Source organism: Rhinolophus hipposideros, assembly GCF_964194185.1.
Source record: "Rhinolophus hipposideros genome assembly, chromosome: 11".
NCBI lineage: Eukaryota > Metazoa > Chordata > Mammalia > Chiroptera > Rhinolophidae > Rhinolophus > Rhinolophus hipposideros.
This window is the reverse complement of record NC_138057.1, coordinates 9268001-9281590: the sequence shown is the minus strand read 5'-3', so window position 1 is coordinate 9281590 and position 13590 is coordinate 9268001. Positions and strand designations below refer to the sequence as shown.

General features: G+C 42.1%; 1 protein-coding gene, 1 long non-coding RNA gene and 1 pseudogene across 6 annotated transcripts in view; 1 reads left to right on the top strand and 2 right to left on the bottom strand.

Moving 5' to 3' along the window:
• The window catches only part of LOC308505357, a 40307-nt gene extending 39582 nt beyond the window's left edge, over positions 1-725 (bottom strand). For all 3 annotated transcript variants that reach the window (XR_013994525.1, XR_013994526.1, XR_013994527.1), the window contains exon 1: positions 593-725. This is a non-coding gene — a long non-coding RNA (uncharacterized lncRNA). The remainder of the gene's footprint in view (positions 1-592) is intronic.
• LOC308505356 (procathepsin L) lies at positions 341-5812 on the top strand. 2 transcript variants are annotated; one of them, XM_081067437.1, is made up of 8 exons: positions 341-834; positions 1966-2102; positions 2400-2522; positions 2636-2782; positions 2995-3219; positions 3707-3872; positions 4569-4683; positions 5413-5812. In XM_081067437.1, the coding sequence occupies exons 2-8, from the start codon at positions 1977-1979 to the stop codon at positions 5510-5512; spliced, it is 1002 nt and encodes a 333-aa protein (XP_080923563.1). In that variant the 5' UTR covers positions 341-834; positions 1966-1976; the 3' UTR covers positions 5513-5812. The 2 variants fall into 2 exon arrangements, with proteins under 2 accessions (XP_080923563.1, XP_080923564.1); XM_081067438.1 differs by having other exon boundaries at positions 360-581; positions 5413-5806.
• A 15-nt stretch (positions 5813-5827) lies between these two features.
• LOC308504727 (small ribosomal subunit protein eS26-like) lies at positions 5828-6854 on the bottom strand (annotated as a pseudogene). The gene is made up of 2 exons: positions 6722-6854; positions 5828-6091 (listed from the first exon to the last, which is right to left on the bottom strand). The product of its transcript is annotated as a small ribosomal subunit protein eS26-like (transcript).
• Between the last annotated feature and the right edge of the window lie 6736 nt (positions 6855-13590).

Genomic DNA, 13590 nt, shown 5'->3' with positions numbered 1-13590 from the left:
AGCAGCTTCCACCCTTCTCAATTGTTTTTCTCCTTTTTATTAAGTCAAATTCTTCTGTAAATAACTCCTTTCTGTTGGTTTTGAGAAAGGCTTCGGAGGGAAGAATCCCTGACGGGAAGACAGGACAGGAGCATTACAAATGCCTGGCCTTCTCTGGAGAGCCACCCAGTCTTCCCCTTTCCTTTCAAGGATTTGGGCCTTGACCATTATGTCTGTGTTTTGGGCATTGCCATTCTACTCCACATTCTTCCCGGCCCCAGCTGCACCCATCCCAAAACAGAGCACACCTCGGCTTGCGGGCTCTGAATTCTTCTACCACGCCCCACCTTTGCTGTGGAATAAACAGGAACTACTACACTGGATTATACTGTTCTCAGCCCTCCTGAGCTGTTGATCACACTAGGATAAAGGACAGTCAGGATTACACTGAAAATCCACTTGGGGCCTCTTTGCATGAACTATCCGCCACGCGCAAGTATTCGGGGTAATTAGTGATCCAAGTCCCGGGGCGGCGCGGGACCCCTCCCCAGAGCTGTCGTAACCGGGCCCCCAGCTTGCCTCCTCCGGGCCCACCGAGGCAGGTACGACTTACCCTGGGACGAGTTGGGACCCAGCCGCGTCAAGTACCGGGAGTCCGAGCTCCCGGAGGCCCCGCCCCAGGCTGGCTCAGCCAATCGCGGCTCAGGCAGGCGGTGGGGGAGGGGTGGACCGGGCCGAAACTCAGGGCCTTAAAGGCTGAGTCAGGGGCAACTGGGCCAGAACCGCGGGCCTCGGCGACCTCTGAGAAGTTACGCGCGTCTGTGGAGGGCGCCTGAGCAGCTGTGGCTGCAACAGGTCAGTACCCCGGTCTACGGCCAAGGCGCGTCAGGACAGGGTCTGGAAGAGGGGCCCATCCAGGAACATAGATGAGGGGGTGGGTGCGACCCCGGGAACTGCAGCGACTGTCTGCCGAGAGCTGGTGAGGGCTGGGTCGGCACTGCCTCGAGCCCTGCCAGCCTTGAGCTAGGGAAGGGTAGGAGAGAGATTCGGGGAACCCAGGGCGGCCCTGAGACCACCGTGGTTCTAGGCTTTACGGGAGCCGGACCGTCGCAGGGCGGGGGCGGTCACAGGTCCGGCAGCCTGTGGAGCTGCGGGGCCCGGCTCCCTGCGCTGCGTCAACATCCTCTGAAAGCTGCAGGCGTGTGCCGGGGGCGGGGCGGCGACATTCCCGCGTCCGGGCCCCGCCTGCGACGTTAGTGTCACCTGGGCCAGGATGGGGCTCTGAGCCCGGGAATAGCAGGGCCCTGGGCAACTTCAGGCCACATGGTCGCGTCGCCGATTTGGGGGAAGGTAAAGGGGGTGTCGGCGTCAGAGGTCAGGTGTGGGGACAGCAGAGCGCTGCGTGCACTCCTGCCCATCTCCTGGGAAGGCCTTTCAGAAAGGTTTCAAATTCAAGAAGCAGAGGTTTGAAGGCACATCTCACCCCCTGTGGTACAATAGTCAAGAAGAAAGGTGTAAAGTGGACACCTAACTGCTGGGAATCCCTGTCCTAGCTTGGGATCAGGCATCCTGATGAATAAGATTTCCCTGGTCACATTGGTACCTTGAGTAAATAACCTGTTCCAACAGTCGTTCCTAGTCGTTGCTTTAAGATTCTGACCCATGAGATTCCCTGAGACCTTTATCAAAACCTAAATTATCATTGCACTATTAGAATGAAGTCTGTTTCAATTCCTATAGCACTTGTCAGCCTGTTTTTCATTTGGATGGCTGAATCATTTACCTCCACTATTTGATAAGTCCTTGGCCTGTTTTTCCCCACCCACATCCTTAGCCTTCCTCCAGAGTTCTTGTGTAAATACTTGCCAGGATAAATTAAATGTTTTTACTCCACCACAGTGATTATAACATCTCAGAAGACAGTAGTATGACTTTTTAGAACGATTGGTCTACTCAGATACTCTTTTTTATTTCTTCCCTTCCTAGGTTTTTGAAACATGAATCCCTCACTCTTCCTGGCTGCCCTTTGCTTGGGTATAGCCTCAGCTATTCCAAAATTTGATTCAACTTTGGACACACATTGGTACCGGTGGAAGGCAACGCACAGGAGACTATATCGAACGGTTGGTAACATCTGAAACTGTCCAGACGGACCTCTTAGAGAAGGCCCCTTGCTGTTGGGAGTTTATAGCAGAGAGTACCTTCGAAAGTTCAGCTTTTACCAAGGCAATAACTTAACAGCAGCCTTACTGAGCACAATGTGGGCAGATACTACTGCGTTGGGACTTGGAGAACAGCTCCCAGAAGTATAAAGCTGTCCCTGGCCATGGTTTCTCTTCTCCTTGTCTACAAATCCACTAGGTGAGGATGGGTTGGGTTTTAAGCAGGAATAAAGAGGAAGATTATATGTTTGCTTCTAGAATGAAGAAGAATGGAGGAGAGCAGTGTGGGAGAAGAATATGAAAATGATTGAACTGCATAATCGGGAATATAGCCAAAGGAAACATGGCTTCAGTTTGGCAATGAATGCCTTTGGTGACATGGTGAGTATGGCATGGATTGCTTAACTTTTTATGCTTCCTCTCCTCAGTACTTTAGCAAAATTACCTCTTGCTTTTTCAATAGTTTTTTGGGGTTTTTTTACTTTTCCTTATAGACCAATGAAGAATTTAGGCAGGTGATGAATGGCTTTCAAAACCAGAAGCAAAAGAACGGGAAAATGTTCCGAGAACCAGTCTTTGCTAAGATTCCCTCATCTGTGGATTGGAGAGAGAAGGGCTATGTAACTCCTGTGAAGAATCAGGTACGGCAGTGTTCAGATTCAAATCTTTTATCTCAGGAAAGCCAAAAAGGAATGGCATGCCTGCTTTGCTAGAGTGTGGAGTAACATGCAGTTTGCTGGTGGTTTTTTTTGTTGTTGTTTGTTATTACTGTTTTTAAAGAATATTCAGGTATATGGGCTGTTGTCAATCTTTGTAGTTGTCTTGTAAACTGATATCTTTTTTTTATTTTCAGGGTCAGTGTGGTTCTTGTTGGGCTTTTAGTGCAACTGGTGCCCTTGAAGGACAGATGTTCCGGAAAACTGGCAAACTTGTTTCGCTGAGTGAGCAGAACCTGGTGGACTGCTCTCGGTCTCAAGGCAATGAGGGCTGCAATGGTGGCCTAATGGATAATGCCTTCCAGTATGTCAAGGAAAACGGAGGCCTGGACTCAGAGGAATCCTATCCATATCTTGGAAGGGTAAACGGACCTCCTTATCTTGTTATTCCAGCTCTGCTTTTGAAAGTTGAACATTTTCAGAGATAACAGACACCTTATTCAGCATTGACATTTTTTTTAGATGCAAACTGTCAGAACTGTCATTATAAATTATCAAGCTTTGCACAGTTCTCTGATTAAATGGTTAACATATAACTGTTCTATTTCTATGTAACAGGGAGAATATATGCATCATTCTACATATAATGCAGATTTCTCCATGGTGAAAAATTTCTTATGGACAGGTAGACCTAAGGGGTCTCACTGAAGAAACATTTGCTAATTTTTCAATTTCAAACCAACCAATAGCATTATGCTTCCTGGGCTGATGTATAACAAAGTTGACTTAGAAATCATTAAGGTGCAAACTGCTGAGTTTTGGGGTCCTAGAACTTATGTTCACCAGGAGATGGAACATAGTTCCAAGTTCCATAGTTTCCCAAGCCTTTTTCCCATTTGCCTTTAAAAGGATACAAATACCTGTAACTACAAGCCCGAGTATTCTGCTGCCAATGACACTGGCTTCGTGGATATCCCTCAGCGGGAGAAGGCCCTTATGAAGGCAGTGGCAACTGTGGGACCCATCGCTGTTGCTATTGATGCAGGCCATTCATCGTTCCAGTTCTATAACAAAGGTAACACCTACCTTTGTCTTTTTATTTTAGAAATTCAGGCAGGCAAAATGGAAAACACCAGCATGATTAACTCTTTTGGTATGAAATCTTGCTTTCCAAGACTATAGAATTGTGAGTGTGTACATTTAACATAGTGATGTTTCCACTCGACATTATACTTTAAACATTTTCTCAGGATGACAAATTCTTCATAAATATTTTTAAGTGGCTGTGAATTTAATTCTATACATATGACCTAATTTACCTAACTATTCCCCAATTGTTGGACCTTTTCTCCAAAGATTTCTTAACTACTGTAATTAGAACTATGAAGAATCCTATGGCTCAAGGGTTCTTCATAGAACCCTTAGCTGTCATTCTAGGAGTAGGAAGGTTTATGCTAATTAACATTAGCAGGTAAGTAACTAAATCACCTTAGTCTTGATAACTAGATCTTATTGGAAATTTTTGTTTTTAAGTAGAAAATATATTGGATGTAGTTACATTTTGTTGATTTCTAGTGAGTTGAGTTTGACTTTTTCCTTCTTATCCACCTTTACTATTTTTTTTTTGGCAAATATTTAAGTCTTGTTTGGAATTTGTTTGTGACATTTCACTGAATTTTAAGATGCCTCTCTGAGCTGTGGTTGATAGGGTGGGTGACTGTCACATGTCACTTGGAGCTTCACACCCCAACATTGAATTTTACTCTCCCAGGCATTTATTATGAGCCGAACTGCAGCAGCAAAGACCTGGATCACGGCGTTCTGGTGGTTGGCTATGGCTCTGAAGGAGCATCAGACAGCAATAAATTTTGGATTGTCAAGAACAGGTACAAAACTCCCAATGTTATATTTGAAGTTGAAAAGGGAATCCTTATTTGGTTTCAGGTCCAAAAAAAGCTCTATTTTGAAATCCCAGAAGTCTTTCTTTCACTTAGAGTCAACACAGAAGTTCTGATGTTTGATTATAAGATTCTTAACAACCTTGTTGGGGGTTTTAGTATGTATTTGTAACATTGCATTTCAAAATTCTGAAAATTTTCTTAATTCAGAAATACATCTGGCCCCAAGGGTTTCAGATAGGGTTTCACCTGTAGAGTGGAAGGATGGTTTCCTTTTTCTGTCTCCAAGTTTTCAACGAAGTATCACTATACTTTGCAGAAACATTTGCCTCTGCTGACTCTTTAAAAATTGTCCAGGAGTCCCGTAGCCTCTTCGCATCCTTCCTGTTATTACTTTGATGCCTTTGCATTCTGCTTCCCAGCTCTCAGAGGCCTCGAGGGTTGTCAGGAGCAATTTTCATAGCTAAAGTTCTTTAATTGAGGTGACATAAGATAGCCTGTGGAAACAGACTTCTACATTGAAATTCCAGTTCTGTCTCAATTTCCTATCTTAATAAGTTAAGGACACAGGGGAATTCGTATACTTATAAATATATGGAACAGAACTTAGAATAGTGTCTGACACATGGTAAGCACCATTTTAAGTATTATTGTTAATGGATCTAATAATGTGTACTTGATTCTTTGTATAAAATGGAAAACATGCTCTCCTTTCAGCTGGGGTCCAGAATGGGGCATGAATGGCTATGTAAAAATGGCCAAAGACCAGGACAACCACTGTGGAGTTGCCACAGCAGCCAGCTATCCCACTGTATGAGCTGATGAACAGTGATAATAGAAGCCCTAAGGACAGCATATCCAGAGGAACTCTGTCTTAAAACTGATCAAACCCTTATTATGTAAGATAAGACACTTGAATCAGTAAGGATCCAAGCTGTGTGAATTCTGTGACTTTTCTATAAGGGTAAAATGTTACCACTACTTTAATTACTGTAATAAATAGCTTTATAATGTTGAAGACTCATTGTTTAATTCTAAGACTTTTGAATTTTCATTTTTTAAAAGAATATATAAAACTACCTTTTAAAATAAATTTTAATTCAATATGTAGAAGTGGAACTCTATTTTTTTTTTAAAGTATAATTTTCATTTTATTTTTCCCCCCAGAGAATATTTCTTCTGTCCTTAAGGATTTATCTCCTGACATGGGCTTTGGCGGAGGTCGTGGGGCAGCACCCGTAGGTCTAAATCGAGGTGGGGGGGGTGTTAGGTCCTTCCAGGCTTCACGGGAACGATTCCTAACTATCTTGGTGTGAATGGCACAACTCACACAGTTTGGGAAGCACATAAGCATTGATGATACTTGCTTCGGAAATGTCCCTAACAGCTGTGGCCTCTGCTATGAAGTGTGATAAAAAAATACGGTGAATGTTTACATTTAAAAAAAGTTTGTTACAGTAAAAACACATTGCCATTAATCCTCCTTAAAATACTCCCCCTCTCTTCAAACACACTATCCCATTATTCTTGCCACTTTCTGAAGCAGTTCTGGAAGTCCTTTTTCGTGAGTACCTTTACTTCATCCTCTATCATGACAATACTCCGTGTCACACTTCATGTCTGGTACGGCAATTTCTGTAAAAAACATATGGCGTGTCCTCATCCACCTTATTCACCGGATCTGGCACCGTGTGACTTCTGGCTCTTCCCCAAAGTTAAAATGATTCAGGACAGCAAGGCAGCCACGACAGCACAACTAAAGACACTCATGAAACAGAACTTCCAGTCTGCTTCAGAAAGTGGCAAGAACAATGGGATAAGTGTATTTGAAGCGAGGGGGAGTATTTTGAATTTTACTCTCCCCTCCCCTTTGAATTTTACTCTGCCATTACTCTTTAATGGCAATGTGTCCTTTACTGTAATAAATTTTTTAAAATTTAAATATTCACCATATTGTTTGATCACACCTCGTATGTTTCAAACCGGCAACCTTGATTAGCACCATGCTCTAACCAACTGAGGTAGCCAACCACTTCTTGAATGACAAACTTCTTAGTGGCTTTGTCCTTGGGCACACATTGGGCACAGTTGGTGCAACAAATAGGCTGCACGTGGCCATGACCCTTTTTGGCACGACCATTGTTCCTTTTCTTGGTCATCTTGGAAGCGAGGACCCAAGACTTTTTTTCTGTTTTTAATGCATTAACTTTTAATATAGTCGAGAAATACAACTGGGCTATGAAAACATAACTGAATGGGTCAGTGGTGTATAGGAGGAAGACACGGGGCCCTCTACATCTTCTAGTTATAAATGTGCAGATTTTATGTCAGCTGTGTTGACCTAACTCTTGAATCTAGCAAAATATGACAAATAATGTGGAAGGACAAAGGTAAATTTGTTTCAATAAAAACGATTCATGTTTTCAGAAAGTGAACAGACATACAGATTCATAGGTTTTAGATACTAGAAAAGCAGCTTCTCTTCCTCGGCCTCAAGATGGTTATAACCTAGGAAAGTAATCTGATAAAAGTCTCAGAGCCAGTTATTGGAGCATCTCCTGAATTGCTGGTGAAAACCATGTGACTACCTCACAGTTGAGTAAGGACCAGACACAAGGATTTCCAAGGCTGTTTTGTCTTTGCTCTGCCAAGTCTCTGATGGCATTCCACATAACTTTTCTAGGAAAAGCCTCATTTGTTACCTAGTGTTAGCAATAGTAAAGTTAGTGGTTGTGATTAACAAATTTCAGGTGCTGAATAATAATTGGAGAAATGTGTTCAAGAGCCATAGGAGATGGAGCTGGACTACAAAAATAATTGTGTCCTTGGAATATGGGTGAGAGATCACTAGGCCAATTTGGGTTTAACTATGTGATCTCTGAATTAAAAATAAACTCATATGTCTAAGCATATGGTTACATAGGTAACCCCTCGAGTTACAATACTGAATCTATTAATAGAATTACTGCTTATTGGGCCCACGTCAAGAAATTCAGTCTGATCTAACTTTAGGTTCTTTCCACTATTACCCCCATGCCTTTAATTTCATTTTTACTCATATTCTCCAGATACATGTCTGTGTGAGTTGGAAAAAATCAAGGAGTTCTTTCGAAATATAGTGCACCTCCTCGTGGGTCACAATTTGTACTTCACTTTTCAGGTGCTGCTAGGACCTCAGTCTGGTTATAGGTCTAGAAACAGAAGGTTAGTGAGGGCAGGCCCTAAGAAGAGTAACAATGTCTTGCAAGGAAACTACCTTAGGGGAGGTCATCGCGGGGAATGCCATCGCCTGCATTGCTCAGGCGTAGTGGAGTTAATTAACCTCTTCATACAGAGATAGAAGGCCTGTTTCTCCTGGCAAAGAAGACTCAGCAGAACTTAGGGGTTCAACGTCCCCAGCTTCATCAGGATGTGCCCACATACCCCCATTGCAAAGTTCAGGACGTTGTTCACAATCAGTGCCCTCACTTTAAGCTCATGCATTCTGAGTTGGGAATTCAATTGACATTATAATTCAGCCACTTGGAGGATGAGACTTTGGCTTTGGTTTTCAGAAATCAGCTCTGTGACTACACGTAATAAGAATTTCTTTCAGGGCAGATGTAGAAACTTTGGTCATTTAGGTAGCACTTGAGCTGAGAATTCGAAGCCCTGAACTCACCCTTTTCCTTCCCCATTTTGTCCAATACAGTTCTAAGCAGACAGCCAATTTTATACTCATTAGTTTGATCCAAATGTTCTGCTGTATCACATATATGGTCACCCAGAACTTACCTCTTAAAAGTGTTCGATTAGGAGTATCCAAAGGTGGTAATTTTGCATATCCCTGTTGCCACATCATGCCATGGACTATCAGTGCTCTCTTTACTACTAGAACTAGTAATTAGAGCCTTTAAATCTAATCAGATTAAATAATCATTTCCAGAACCCAATTCAGGAAAGTCATTCTTAAGATTCTTTCCTTTAGATCCATGGTCAGTAGCAAAATCTCCATTTTAAGGAATTGAACTATGTCATTGTGGGGGCTGGCAAGTCCAAAATTCCTAAGACAGGCTGGCAGGCTGAAAACTGTCAATATTTCTATGTTCTGGTCTCAAGGAAGAATTCGTTCTTCAGGAAACCTGCTTTTGCTCTTAAGGCCTTCAACTGATTGAGTGCGTCCTACCCACATTATGGAGGGTACTCTGCTTTATTCAAAGTCAACTAATTGTAAATGCTAATTACATCTACAAAATGCCTTCACAGCAACATCTAGACTAGTGTGTCACCAAAGCACTGAGCACCATAGCCTAGGCAAACTGACACATAAAATTTAACCATCACAACGGCTTTCACCTCCCTCCCCATCACTCCTACTTTGCCTACCCACCTTCTCTTTCTCTTGCTGTCATCTCCACCTTATATCTCTAAACACACACATACACTTAAAATATTTTTTAATCTTTATTTTTCTAACATTTCAAGATGGCCCCAGTAAGCTCTTGCTGTTGTCTAATTATAGTTAAAAAATCTGGGTGGAGGTGTTTTATTTGTTTGTTTTGTTTTTGTTTTTTATGGGGGAACAGTATTTTTTTCCAAGACCCATCAGCTCCAAGTCAAGTTGTTGTTTTCAATCTAGTTGTGGAAGGTGCAGCTCACTGGCCCATGTGGGAATCGAACTGGCAACCTGGATGTTATGAGCACTGCGCTCTAACCAACTGATCCAACCGGCCGCCCAAGGTGATTTTTTTTTTAAATGCTTTTTACAGACTGTAGTTCTCCCCACCCTGTAATTTTTAACAAACAGTGTCTTTAGGATTTCAGGCTTCAGGACTGAGGATACCAAACATTCCAACCTGAAACTGCTTCCCAAAATAATAATTAAAACAATAATATAATACCTATAATACCATTCATGGAGGATTACTAAGAATTTCGTGTTACATAATTTCATTCCACACCAAAGAGACTCCAACAAAACTCAGGATTAGGGTCTCCCATTTTGTAACTGTGAGTTGGAATTTGCCACTTCTGGTGATAAGGAAATTTAAAGAGTCTCTTTCTTGCTTTATAATGTGTTTTATTTTCTGCCCATTCCCCGGTAAAGACATGGTTCAGGATGAGCAGATTGGTTACTTAATCTCTCTTCAAAACTGGGCTTGGGGGAAGGGGAGAGTCTCCTTAAAAATATTCAAAATCAGTGGATGGAAAATTGTGAATACATAAGTTGTTTTTCTTGGCCAACCATGTCATTTTACAACCAAAGTTTTACTTGCAATACTGGAATTAATCCACATGACTTTGAAAAAATAACCCTAAAAAAAAAGCTCTGAGGGAGTTATGTGAGTCATTTTCTCAAAATCAATCCATTTTATTGGGGTAGAAGAAACACAGTTGTGTGGTATGAAATATAATTTTCAAGTGAAAAAAACAAGTTGTAGATCAGTATGAATAATTTGGTTCATTTTTTTTAAATTCAGAGACATACATTCTTGTATGTGCATTTTGCAAAGTTCTCGAAGGGTATAAACCAGATATGCTTCTTGGAAGTGTTACATGAGGTACTTTCTCTTTGTGCTGTATTATTCAATTTTTAAAAATAATTAACATGCGTATTCTCATGAGGTAACCGATTCAGAATTATATAGTTCAATCAAAAATGTTAAAGAATTGGTAAAGGAGAAGGAGGAGGAAGAAGAGTAGAAACAGGGTCCGGCCCGGTGGCTCAGGTGGTTGGAGCTCCATGCTCTTAACTCCGAAGGCTGCTGGTTGGATTCCCACATGGGCCAGTGGGCTCTCAACCACAAGGTTGCCGTTTCGATTCCTCGACTCCCGCAAGGGATGGTGGGCTCCGTTTCCTGCAACTAAGATTGAACATGGCAACTTGAGCTGCCGCTGAACTTCTGGATGGCTCAGTTGATTGGAGCGTGGGCTCTCAATCACAAGGTTGCCGTTTTGATTCATTGACTCCCACAAGGGATAGTGGGCTGCGCCCCCTGCAACTAACAATGGCAACTGGACCTGGAACTGAGCTGCACCCTCCACAACTACGATTGAAAGGACAACAACACAACATAACAACTTGACTTGGAAAAAAATCCTGGAAGTACACACTGTTCCCCAATAAAGTCCTGTTCCCTTTCCCCAATAAAATCTTAAAAAAAAAAAATAAGAGTAGAAAAAGACTGTCCTTAGACAACATGAATAATCTCCGATTTGAGGATTTACCCTCCTGAGATTCATGCTGACATTGCTTGGCCAGTCCATTCATACAGCACACGCATAAGGAACTGCCACTGGCCAGGTGTCATCCACATAAGTCTCAGCAACACAGAACTTCTCTGACAGCCATGGGCTATTGGATCAAAGTCAGTGGCCTCAGCCAACGGAGGTAAGGAGGGATTTTGCTAACACCCAAAGGAGAGAGGAACATGCCGGGGGTGCCAAAAAATGTACGCAAGTGGACACTTTGGTCAACATTGTTCAAGCAGTAGTTCACTGTAATCAGAAGTATCTGGATGCTGATAGTAACCACTTTGACCACCTCTTATAATTGCAGAAGTCAAGCGTGACTTATAATCATCTTTTGTTATTGGTATATATTGAGTATTAAAATTGTAATACAGTTTTTTCCTTTCTTAAAATGTAGATACATTTTTTGGCACCCTCTGTGTATGTACCAAGGGACAGTTCTGATAAAGCTGCTTTAGTGAAAATAGAAAACTAACTTTGATATGAATTCCAGAGCATTTGTTCTCTTTACCTGTCCCTCCTTAACTCACACACTCCATATCCCAACATTGGGACAGAAGTGTCCTTTCCCTAGCTTTCTGTTACACTTCTTCCACATTCAGGGATCGCACTAGATTGCTCATCACACAACATCAGAGGGCTAAAATAGGTAGAAGCAAAAAGCAAATCCTTGGCTTTAGATTCTCAATTCTGTTTTTAAAAATCCCATCAGAGCGTTTCACTGGGAAAAACATGAGGGAACTTTCTGGAGTGATAATAACGTTCTATATCTTGATAAGGATTGGGGTTGTATAAGTGTATGCATTTGTTAAAACCCCAAAATCTGTACACTTAAGATTTGTGCAGTTCATCATATGTAAATTTTACATGAAAAAAAGGTAAACAAATATTGAACCCTCGTCAATGATATGAATGCTAAACTATTTAAGAAGTACCAATGTCTGCAAGTTATATTTTGTGTGTGTGTGTGTGTGTGTGTGTGTTAAAATATACATAATATAAAATTTACCATTTTAACCATGTATAACTCAGTGGCATTAAGTACATTCACAATGTTGTACAACTACCACCACTACCTACTTTCAGAACTTTATCCCAAACAGAAACTCTGTATCCATTGAACACTGACTTCCCATCCTTCCCTCCCTCCAGCCCCTGGTAATCTCTATTTTCCTTCCTGTCTCTATGAATTTACCTAGTCTAGGTACCTTATATAAGTGCAGTCATACAATATGTGTCCTTTTGTGTCTGGCTTATTTTACTTAGCATTATGTTTTCAAGTTCATCCATGTTTTGCATGTATCAGAATTTTATTGCTCTTCAAGGCTTAATAATATTCTACTATGTGCATATACTGCATTTTGTTTATCTTTTCATGTGTTGATGGATATTTGGGTTGTTCCCACCTGTTGGCTGTTATTAAGAATGCTGCTATGAACATTGGTGTACAAGTATCTGAGTAGAATTGCTAGATCACATGGTAATTTTATATTTAACTTTTTAAGGAATTGCCAAACTGTTTTCCACAGCAGCTGTAACATTTTACATCCCACCAGCAATATGACCTGGATGAAAGAAAGCTAAACTGTGGTGCTGAAATACTGTTAGTTTCTGTCAATTTGCACTTGGTTTTTAGTGACAAATAACCAGACTGTGTCCCTGACTGGATTTCCCTCAATGATCTTTATCAGCCATTTAAATAAACACAATGATGCCACTAATAAGAAGCTTGGGGGAAATTCTAACACACACACACACACACACACACATCCATCCCACCCATCTAAACCACCCCCAAAACACATGAAATACAAATAAAAACTATGTTTGCTGTAAAGATGCAACTCTGAAATGAACCCCCAGAGCTGCAGGTCACCACCAGCCATGCCTATGAGGAAATCATTGTCATAGCTTCAAAGACAGAATTTTTAGAGAATGGTCTATTAAACAATACTTAACATAAACCAGTTTTGTTTTTTCCCCCTTCTTCTCCTCCCCCACTCTGGTTCAAGCCGTTGTTTCTCAGTCTAGTTGTGTAGGACACAGCTCCCTGGCCCTGCTGAGGCAGTCGGTTGCCGGTCCACCACTCACAGCAGCACACAGCAGCACACAGCGGCTCATGCCAACCTCTGGCTGCTCACGGCAGCCCGGCTCCAGGGAGAGCTGTTGTTCTCAATCTTAGCTGTAGAGGGCGCAGCTCACTGGCCCATGTGGGAATCGAAAGGCGACCTCAGGTTAGGAGTCTGCGCTCCAACCACCTGAGCCACTGGGCCAGCCCAACAGAAACCAATTTTAAACTCACTTATGCAAGACAAGGTCTTTTTGGCTGCAGACGTGGCTGGGTCCAGGGTTCAAAATCTGTCTCCAGCATTACATTGTTTATGTGCAGGATCTCCTCACTCCCCATTGTACCCGCTCCGTCAGGCTCTCCCTCTGTTCCTCTTTGAAGTTTTCCCAGTTGTGCTCAGGGCTTGTGTTGCTGGCCCTGTCTGAGTCATGTGCCCCATCAGGATGTGGGGGACAGTCTAACCACCTAACCCAGAGGATTGTTATTGGAAGACCTGTGTTTCCACAGGAAAACCAGGACATCTTCACCAGATAGGCAAGAACGACATGCTTGTGATAGAGTATACACTGAATAAAAGAATCAAGATTTAAAAGAAG